Below are 11,192 nucleotides of genomic sequence, written 5' to 3'. Positions count from 1 at the left end.
TAGTAACATGTGTACAACAGTCTCTATTATCCCACCATCCACAAACGTGTACCACAGTCTCTATTATCCCACCATCCACTAACGTGTACAACAGTCTCTATTATCCCACCATCCACTAACGTGTACAACAGTCTCTATTATCCCACCATCCACTAACGTGTACAAGAGTCTCTATTATCCCACCATCCACTAGTAACATGTACAACAGTCTCTATTATCCCACCATCCACTAACATGTGTACAACAGTCTCTATTATCCCACCATCCACTAACATGTGTAACAGTCTCTATTATCCCACCATCCACTAACGTGTGTAACAGTCTATTATCCCACCATCCACTAGTAACATGTGTAACAGTCTCTATTATCTCACCAGCCACTAGTAACATGTGTAACAGTCTCTATTATCTCACCAGCCACTAGTAACATGTGTAACAGTCTCTATTATCTCACCAGCCACTAGTAACATGTATAACAGTCTCTATTATCTCACCAGCCACTAGTAACATGTATAACAGTCTCTATTATCTCACCAGCCACTAGTAACATGTATAACAGTCTCTATTATCCCACCATCCACTAGTAACATGTGTAACAGTCTCTATTATCTCACCATCCACTAGTAACATGTATAACAGTCTCTATTATCTCACCAGCCACTAGTAACATGTATAACAGTCTCTATTATCCCACCATCCTGTGTAACAGTCTTGTTGTGTTAGTGGAGTAAATTCCCTGTGTATCTAATACGAGGATAACTCCAGTATATAGGAAAGACAAAGACTTCACAGAACAGATACAGAAGCCAAATAGAGAGGATCTAGAGATCCAATCACACGCTGCCGTATGATCAGGACCGGGGAATCACGGAGAAATCTATAGAACCTCGAATCTGACTTGTTCTGGACCTTCCAGGCTTCTGTAGTGTCTCTGAGCACAATACCTGATCTATTTCCTGCACAGCTGAGGCCATCTAGTGGTTAGGTTAGGGTATTACACTCCGCGGCTAAGCCCTGATGCTGGACGCTTATTGGCTGATCTCTATAGATTTTTCTGCTAGTCGCAGTTATGATGGCGCTACGGCTGCCACCTGTATAATACTGCTCTGTGCCGGTATATACAACATAACGGCCGCCAGGCGGCGCTGCACGGTGAAGATAAGCAGGGACAGGAGGTGGCCAGTGATAGGAATGAACAGTGTGCTAAATACTGGAGGACAAAGGAAATAGATCACGGAGATTATACACATGTAGTGTGGGGTAAATACATTCCCTGTAGAGTACAGCGGCCACATACAGTGATTGAAGACTGCGGATACAAACAAGAGAAGGTGCGGCTCTATTAGAGAGAATGTGGCGGCTCTTAGAAGAGCCTTTGGGGTGCGGAGAGAAGCGCAGGAGGCGGCGGATCACTTGGCGCTGGTGTACTTGGTGACGGCCTTGGTGCCCTCGGACACGGCGTGCTTGGCCAGCTCTCCGGGCAGCAGCAGGCGCACGGCGGTCTGGATCTCCCGGGAGGTGATGGTGTGGCGCTTGTTGTAGTGAGCCAGGCGGGACGCTTCCCCTGCGATGCGCTCGAAGATGTCATTGACGAACGAGTTCATGATGCCCATGGCCTTGGAGGAGATGCCGGTGTCAGGGTGGACCTGCTTGAGCACCTTGTACACGTAGATGGCGTAGCTCTCCTTCCTGCTCTTCCTCCGCTTCTTACCGTCCTTCTTCTGGGTCTTACTCACGGCTTTCTTGGAGCCCTTCTTGGGCGCTGGGGCGGACTTGGCGGGATCAGGCATGTTACCTCACAGATCTCCTCACACAGAGAACAATGCTGCTCTCCCCTCCCCGCAGCCGTATTTATACCCAGCGCATGCAAATGAGCCCTGCTGCCTGCCCGCCGCGCTACTGGACGAGGTAGTCATGTGACCCAAATCACGTCATCTCCCCCGCCCACTGCTGATGATTAGTTCTCCTTCAGGTCCTCCCTGCAGTGCCCGGATTCTACCCAATCACAGGCGCCTCGGATCGCACCGTGTACGGGAAATAACAGTCTGTAATCAAGCCAGGGTATATTTGTGTATACTCTATGCAGTAGACTATCTTGGCTGTATCCCCCCCCGTAATCGTTGTCCGTTCTACCTTACAGGATACTGTGCCGCTAACTTCCGAGCTATGAGCCCGTCATTATACATGCAATAAACTTCTCATACACATCCCCCTCTACCCGGACTCCACATGGTTAATCCTCTGTGAATGGGGACAGAGATCACTCACTACACACTGGATATCAGACGCGTCATGCAGCGACGATACGTGCAGCAATGGACAATGTCCAGGACGGGGATCCCGCGCTTTATGCGATATAGAATATACAGCCCTCCCTGCTGAGGATAAGTGCGGCCCCCGGGGTCTCTCCTCACTGTACAGCAGCACTGGGCTCACTCACCAGGATATCTACGGGACTGTGCCGCCTGTGGGCGGGGCTATAGCACCATACTGACTGCTCATTGGCTGCTCACAGGCGTTGGTAGGTGTTTTAATTTCCCGCTCCTTCCTCTTTGTAATATCACGTGATATCAGGCCGGGCCGCTATTTCGGTCTCTGTATACAGCGAGTACCGACATCTCTATGTGACGAGGGGGAGGAGAGCGCCTCCTGCCGGGCACATGCGGTATAGAATAGAAAATACACCAGTGACATCTACGCTCGGTGACAGCCCTGTACAGTGCCGGTGTGGCGGGATCGGTGACAGCCCTGTACAGTGCCGGTGTGAGCTGTGTATAGTGCCGGTGTGGCGGGATCGGTCCCCGGTTACAGCCCTGCATGATGAGGAGGTGGGTGGCTCTTAGAAGAGCCTTTGGGGTTGCGGCCGGTACCGGCGGGAGGGGCGGATCACTTGCTCTTGGCCGCTTTGCTGCTCTCCGTCTTCTTGGGCAGCAGCACGGCCTGGATGTTGGGCAGGACGCCGCCCTGGGCGATGGTCACCCCTCCCAGCAGCTTGTTGAGCTCCTCGTCGTTGCGCACGGCCAGCTGCAGGTGACGGGGGATGATGCGGGTCTTCTTGTTGTCCCGGGCGGCATTACCGGCCAACTCCAGGATCTCAGCGGTCAGATACTCCAGCACGGCGGCCAGGTAGACCGGAGCACCGGCGCCCACCCGCTCAGCGTAGTTTCCCTTGCGGAGAAGCCTGTGCACACGGCCGACCGGGAACTGCAGTCCTGCCCGGGAGGAGCGCGTCTTGGCCTTAGCGCGGACCTTGCCTCCTTGTTTGCCGCGTCCGGACATTGTAGCAGATGAGGATTATAGCCGAAGTCTCGTACAGGAAATCTCGTAGATGTATCACAAGCCGCTGCTCTTCTGCCTTATATAGTCTATAGCCCCGCCCTTCGGCTCCTGTGATTGGGTAGATTTCAATCCGGCCAATGGAGAGAGGACTTGGAGGAGAACCAATGATCTGCAGTGGGCGGGGTAGAAGGCGTGCCCACAGGTCACATAACTTCCTCGTCCAGTAAAGCAGGGAGCGGACAATATGGATAATTTGCATGGTTGTCACTAAAAGTCATCTGCTCCGCCCCTTCTATTGTCTATCACCGCAAAGGCTCCTCCTATAGCCGCCACGTTGTCTACAATAGAGCCCGAGCTTCCATCTTTATCTCCTCCATCTGTCACTGCAGGAAGTAGATGAGTATTGGCAATTAAGTACTTGTATATATATATAAAAAAATACTTCGTCCTCTAGTATGGATCACACAGCCGGTCTTTTCCTTTGATATGCGGCGCAACAGCGACACCTACTGTCTCTTGCTGAAGTATTACTACCATTTAACTTCAGCTGAGTTTATTCCACCGAGCAGCGCCACCTGCTGTCCCTGCTGAGTTATTACTGCTGTACTGAGCTTATTCCCCGGAGCAGCGCCACCTGCCGGCCGTTATGTGACATACACCCGCACCGAGCAGTACTCTCCCCTCTGATCCCGGCACAGATCACACAGCCGCCCGCTGTTTTTACATTCTTTGTATTTAACCCTTGCAGGTCGAGGATTAGTATTTCTATAGGATCACACGCTTTGTATGTGCTCCACTATATTGATGCCAACAATGGCATGTGAAACTCAAGACAAAGAGGAGGATGAGGGTAGTAGTGACAGAACAATGGTGAGACGGGGGAATAAATCAATAGAATTGGGTGTGAGGCAAAGCTGTAAAAAACACAAAATGTGTTTAAAAGCGCTCTATTCCCTCCCTATAACGCTGTTATCCTTTGTTCTATGGGTCTGTGTGAGGCGTCAGTTTTTGCGCCATGATCAGTACTTTCTGTTGGTACCTTGTTTGTGTATATGCGATTTTTTTTTTATCACGTTTGATTCCCATTTTTCCAGATTTTATTTGACCAAAAATCAGCATTTCTTTGCTTTTGACATCTTTTTGCGCTAAGACCGTTTACTGTGCGAGATCAGGAATGTCACATGTCAATTCTTACGGCGGAATCTACCTGGCCATAGAATGGTGTCTATGACACGGGTGGATATGCGCACTGCCATAAGCGGGTATGAGCTTTGGAATCAGCCGGATCGTATCCGCATGGATTCCAAAGTGTGAACCCACCCTTAGGGCGCGTTCAGACTGAGGAATTCCGCGGAATTCCGTCAGCTGTCCTCCCACACGGGCACGCGCTTTTCCGCCGGCTCCATAGACACCATTCTATGGGCCGGCGTATTCCGCGATCTGCTAAAAGAAGTGACATGACACTTCTTTCAGCGTATAGCGGAATACGCCGGCCCATAGAATGGTGTCTATGGAGCCGGCGGAAAAGTGCCCAGATGTGCGGGCGGACAGACAGCGGAATTCCGCAGACATTACACGCAAGAATTCCTCAGTCTGAACGCGCCCTTAGGTGGGAACTTCATCCAGCAGGCATTTCCTACGCACCACTTGCTGCACATGGAGGAGATATCCTTTTACATCCTTCTAGACTTCATAAATCCTGTGAACCTCCCTTGGGGTCTCCCTTGGTTATGAAGGCATTTTCCTGTTTTTGGCTGGCACTCTGCTATTCTTCCTGCCTGTCAGAAATATGCCATGCATCCTGGCCACCTGTATCAGAGGGCCTGTTACCCCAATACCCGCTCTACGCAGATGTCTTCAGCAAGAAGGAGACTGAGACACTGACACCACTCCAGCCACCTGCTGCCAAGAACTACGCACCCTCATGGACGAGTTTATCCACTCTCTCCCCCTGAGACTCCGGCCATGTCAGAGTACATCAAAGAAAACTTGGAGAAGTTTTTTTCCTGGAAGTCCTTGTCCCCTGCTGGAGCCAGATTCTTTTTTTGTGCAGAAATAAAGATAGTTCCATTCAGCTCGGCATTGAATAGGATCACTGTCAAAACCAATCTCCTTTACCGCTGATTTCTGAACTCATTTACCGGATCCATGGAGCCAGGATATTCACCAGGCTGGTGTTTACAACCTCATCCACGTATGTGAGGGTAATGAGTGGAAGACCACTTTTATTCCCTCACGGTAACTGTGAGTACCTTATCAGGCTTTTCAGTCTCTGCAATGTTTCAGTGGTCTTTCAGGAGATTGTTAATAGAGTTTTCAAGGACCTGATCTATGTCTAAGTGGTAATTGACCTCAATGAGATCCTGATTTACTCTGCAGACAAACAGACTGTATGCCAAGCTTGAGAAGAGCATTTTTGAAAAGACCTCAGTGGCATTTTTGTTCTTTATAGTCTCGGAAGCAGGGCTCCAGATCCTGACAAATCTCAGTCTTTGCTTTATGACCTGTTCTCTGTTAATAGTCTGTTCCCTGCTTTGGCTTCAAAAATCTGCCAGATAAATCTCTATTTCTAAAAACACCATTATGCTGGGTTTACACGGGACGATAATTGGCCCGATCGCACGATTAACGATGTCGGAGTAACGATTTTTTTTTTCATAACGATCAGCGTTTAGACAGTACTATATATCGTACGGAAAAATCGTTTTGCGATCATTTTGCGATCGCACGCCCGCAGCCCGGCCCCCCGCTAATCCGCAGCCCAGCCCCTTGGTCAACCGCAGCCCCCTGCGCCACCCCGATCGCCACCCCCGCCGCCGCTCTGATCGCCCCCCCCCCCTCGCCACCACTGCTCCGATCGCCCCGCCGCTCCGATCGCCCCCCTTGCCGCCGCCGCTCCGATCGCCCTGGCCGCCCCAGCCACGAGCATATGTTACCTGCTCCGCGTAGCAGGTCTTTGAAATCCCCCGCTCCCCTCTTCAGTGCATTGATTGGCTGAAGAGGTGAGCCAGGAATTTCAAACGGCTCCTCTTCAGCCAATCAGTGCTGAAGAGAAGCCGTTTGAAATTCCCAGCTCACCTCTTCAGACAATCAATGCACTGAAGAGGGGAGCCGGGGATTTCGAAGACCTGCTACGTGGAGCAGGTAATGTATGCTCGTGGGGGCGATCGGAGCGGAGGGCCGGGCGGCCGGACTTTCGCGCGAAGACTGTTTACACGGAACGATCGGCGAATTTTTGCGAACGACGATTTAAGAACAAGATAAAAGATCAAAATGAACGATTTCTCGCTTGTCGTTCGATCGTTTGCTGCGTTTACACGTACGATTATTGTTCGAATTCAATAGTTATCGTGAAAATTCGCACGATAATCGTTCCGTGTAAACCCAGCATTAGTTGGCTGGTCACTCTGCAGTCTTCAAGACTGGTAACCCAGTACTATTGGTGGCCTACCATTGCTAAGGATGTTTGAGACTTTGTCGGCATGTACCAGCTGTGCCCAGAACAAGGCCATTTAAAACAGACATACTGGGCTCCTGTAGCCATTGCCAATCCCAGAGTCTTCATGGATACACATATCTATGGACTTTGTCCACCTGCTGCCTGTACTCTCATCTGGGTTGTTGTGGATTGCTTTTCTAAGATGGCTCTCTTCATTCCACTTGCGTAGCTACCATGCACCAACTGTCTGGCTCACCCTTTTCATGGAGCATATGGCTTTCTCATATTGTCTTTGATCAGAGTGCAGTTGATATCCAGGAGGGCGCTCTGCTCACTAATAAACATTGATTTGGACTACTCCTCTGGGTACCACCTCACACTAATGGCCAGGTAGAACGGGTGAACCAGACTGGAAAGCTACCTGCGCCATTTTGTTGCTGCACATTATGATGACTGGGCTCATCTTCTTCCCTGTAGAGTAATGTTGTACTGTGTTAGCTACAGAAAGCAGTAGAATACTGAAGAAATCAGGCAATAGCTTTTAGTGTCCCAGTATATTTGTTGAAAGCTTTCGGGAGTCTCTAGCCTAGGGCTGGGTAATGTGGCCAAAAAATGAAATCTCGATTTATTTGAAATTTTGGACTATTCTCGGTTTAAATCTCAATTTTTTTTTTTCATTTGCTAAATAAACAGAACATTTTTCTCCTTGCAGCGTCAGATACTATTTTAATGACGTTTGAGACAACAACTGTATTGCTTCCCAGTGTAATAGAGCTCCCCCTGTGCCCCCCATGTAGTATACAAGCCCCCTTTGTGCCCCATATAAGTAGTTTTCCCAAATATGTGCCATTCTGTGCCCCCATATAGTATAGGAGATCTTCTTTGTGCCTCCATCTAGGTAGGGTGCAGTAGTGGAGGTATAGTAGATAAGGGGTGTAGTAGTAGTACAGGAATAGATGAGTCTGGGGCAGGCTGGGGGTGACTGGGGCACATTGGGGGTAACTGGGGCAGCTGGGGGTGACTGAGTGGGACTGGGGGAGATGGGCAGCTGGGGTGAATGGTGCAGCGGCAGCTGAGGGGGTATGGGGCAGACTGGGGTTGACTAAGGGAGACTGGGGCAGCTGAGGGTGACTGAGGGGTGAATGGGGCAACTGAGGGGGACTGGGGAGGGTACTGAGGGAGAAGGGCAGCTGGGGGTGACTAAGGCAGGAGTGCACATACCCTTCCTCCTCTCTCACCCTGGCACACATGTTCACCTCCTGGCCACGCGTGCAGGTCCCCTGTCTGTGGAGGAGTCCGCAGGGACTGCAGAATAAGGAGACAGCGTCGCTGCGGGTCCTGGAGTTGTACAGCAGGGTCGTGCACCCCCGATCCCGCTGTAGAGCTCCAGGACCCGCAGCAACGCTATCTCCTTATTCTGCAGTCCCTGCCGCCTCCTCCAGAGACCGGGGACCTGCACGTGCGGCCAGGAGGTGAGCGGGACGCAGGTATAAAGCAATGCAGGGCACGCATGCACTTATAGTCCCCCTCACTAGTCCGGTACTCACAGAATTTTGGTCCGGTTGGTAAGGTCCTGCTGCACACCACTTTGGCCTCTTGCCCTCCGGTTGCCAGGGTCCTCCCCCCGCTCCCCGTGGCCTCCCATCCTGCTTACACACGGGGGGGCAGCGTCCACTCACAGGCGACCAGAGAGAGCGAGCAGTGCCAGGCCCGGGGCCTCCATCCCAGCCATGACGAGCAGCCCGGGCCGGAGCACACCGTGCTATCCTACAACTGCACGTGTGGCCAGGAGGGGAGCGGGAACACATCTCGCCCGACCGCCCGCCCCTGCACCGCTCTGCCCGCAATGATTTTTTGAATTTACGATTTTCACAAAAGATCAAATCGATTCTAACTTTCTGGGCGAATTAATCGAATTAATTCGATTAATTGCCGAGGCCTAGTCTAGCACCATTCGTCGGACAAAGGGGCTAGACTCCCGAAAGCTTTCCACAAATATACTCAGTTAGGGTATGTCCACACTACGGAATCCCAGCCAGTCACCCGCTGCGGATTCCACAACTCGCCCCCCACTCAATAGCAGCCACGCGCATCTCTGCTGGTGCAGTGTCCCAGAACAGGCTGTCCCTTTCTCACTTTAGGTCTACTTTTATTATTATGGTCCTGCCTGTTCTGGTAACTCTATGCACTGCAACTACTTGCTGTTTCACCCCTATTGCTCTCAGGATCCTGCACAATTCTATGTATGTTTCTGTGTGTATAACTATGTACAGTGGTATGCAGAGGCTGGTGATTACATGACCGTGCCCCGTAACCATGGTTCCTCCAATGGCCGTCGAGCTTTGGCCAGGGGTTACCATGTGACTTCCCCTTATTTGGGCAGTTCTGTCCTCTACCTCAGGAAGGACGGAGGTGTTCCTGCAGCCCCTCTTCACCTTTAGAAGAGTGGCTGGTGCGTTGCTGTTGCAGTTATCGGCTGTCCGCCTGCTCAAGTGCCTGGAGTATCCTCTCATCTGGGTGTCGTTCCTGTTCTCTACCTCCTCATCAACTCAAGATATTCACCGCAAGTACTCTAATCCACCCAGCCTCTCTATTCCTCTATCACTACTACTCCCATCATCCGGCACGTTTCACCTCAGCCTATGCAGCACCACCTTTGCTCTGTCTGTACAAGTCTGCTATATACCCGGTTGCATCCAGATGAGACTGTTGCTACCAGTTACCTCAGTTACAATAAAAGTGTAACCACCGCTGTTACTGAACCCTGGCATTGGTGTCCGTTTACTGGTGCCCTGACTAGGTACAGCGAAGAATCGCATGCCCAGTATCCCGCATAATACCCCAGACTGGCCTCCAGCTGTGCCACCCTTGTGCCATTACCGTGACAACTCTATATCCCACAGCTGCCCCGGTTATTGCCTGCAATACCATTCGCACTGCGGAGTGACCCCCTCGGGTCAGGGCATCGCACTGGTCCCATAGGCTTCATTCTATGGTTTTACAGATTCCGCCATTTGGTTGAAGTCCCCAGTTACACGTTTGCTCCTTGATTCCTAGGTCCCTTTGTGGCCCTCCACAGGATTAACCCAGTATCTTATACACTTAGGGCCACATGTATCATCGGACGAACGGATGATTTTTGGCGGAAAGTGCCGATTTGCGTATTTTTTTATACGCAAATGGCCGATTTGCGAATAAAATATTCGCAAATCGGCACTTTCTGTCGAGTACGCCAGGGGGCGGAAAAGGGGCGGAACGGAGGGCGCGGACTCAGAGTTCGCGCGATTTACCATCCGTTCCGCCAAAATGTACGCCGAAAACCTACTCCAGTCCTCAGCTGGCGTAGGTTTTTGGCGGTGCGCAACAGCGCGCACAGGATTTATGTAGAGGCAGTCCGCCTCTACATACATCTCCGTAGTGTCGGAGCTGCGGGGGCATTTTTACGCCCGGCGTAAAAAACGCTGGACTTAATAAATGCCTCCCTTAAACTTCCATCTTTTCACCTGCCTTCCATGTGTCTCTCCAACATGCCAGCTCCGTCCACATCTATCTCCACAGACATGGACTCAAAATATAGGATAAAGGATATCCTAGACTGCAAGGTACTTAGGGGGAAGAGTTACTCTTTGTTGGACTTAAAGAATTGCGGGCCAGAAGAAAGATCTTGGAAACCTGTAGAGAATATTCATGTCTTTGCTCTCCTCAAAAAATGTCATGCTCACCACAGGCCCCAAAAAGGGGGCATAGAGAGGGGAGTTCTGTAACACCACTAGACTATACTCACTGTCAACTGCACCGTTCATGGTTCCTCACCTGCTTGACACTGCTGCCCTATCCGCTCCTCAACTGTCCTCCATGCTCATCTGGGGGCTGCTTATGTCTTCCAGCATCTTTTTCCTCATTCCAATCCCTGCTACAATAATACCTCTGGCCACTAGGGTGTGAATGCGGCCGCCTTCTCTGGATTTATATGGGCAGCTTGTCTCCACCGGCTACTGCCGTCAGCCAATCCAGAGCCACCTGCACCTATTCAAACTAGCACCACCTTGCCTGAGCATTGTTGCATTGCTATATTCTAAGCAAAGGTGCTTTTCTGTGATTCTGCTGGCTCTCCATGTATTTTGACCTGTGCCTACTCATTAGATTAGACTGATCCCTGTTTGTACCGACTGCCTCTTCTGTAGCAGATTTTCTGACCTGTCTCTGAAGCTGCCAGCACTGACTCTTGGCCTGTCTGACTTCTATACCCATCTCATCCCTGGTAACGTGCTGACTCTTTTGGTGAATACCCGGCCTGCTGATTACATTTCAGCCTCTACCTCCTACTCTGTCTGGTCATGGGGAAAAAGCTGGTTCTTACTTTGGGACGCCACTTGAGAAGCGACCTGGTGCACTCTAACCACAGAAATCCAGCTGAAGCGGGATAGAGGGTGAAGACCTAGGGGCACTTAGACTATGTAGGGGGCACAAGCTA

At 50.9% G+C, this 11,192-nt stretch overlaps 2 protein-coding genes across 2 annotated transcripts; both read right to left on the bottom strand.

The window, feature by feature from the left end:
• Positions 1–1,341: 1,341 nt before the first annotated feature.
• LOC138787306 (histone H2B 1.1-like) lies at positions 1,342–1,819 on the bottom strand. Its single transcript, XM_069964542.1, has one exon. It carries the CDS (start codon positions 1,788–1,790, stop codon positions 1,410–1,412), a length of 381 nt encoding a protein of 126 aa, XP_069820643.1. The 5' UTR covers positions 1,791–1,819; the 3' UTR covers positions 1,342–1,409.
• Positions 1,820–2,859: 1,040 nt separating this feature from the next.
• Positions 2,860–3,310, bottom strand: LOC138787283 (histone H2A type 1). The gene has a single exon (XM_069964510.1). It carries the CDS (start codon positions 3,277–3,279, stop codon positions 2,887–2,889), a length of 393 nt encoding a protein of 130 aa, XP_069820611.1. The 5' UTR covers positions 3,280–3,310; the 3' UTR covers positions 2,860–2,886.
• Positions 3,311–11,192: the final 7,882 nt, after the last annotated feature.

This window comes from Dendropsophus ebraccatus, chromosome 1, assembly GCF_027789765.1.
Source record: "Dendropsophus ebraccatus isolate aDenEbr1 chromosome 1, aDenEbr1.pat, whole genome shotgun sequence".
NCBI lineage: Eukaryota > Metazoa > Chordata > Amphibia > Anura > Hylidae > Dendropsophus > Dendropsophus ebraccatus.
Note: the sequence above shows the minus strand (reverse complement) of the source record. Positions and strands in the feature narration are given on the sequence as shown.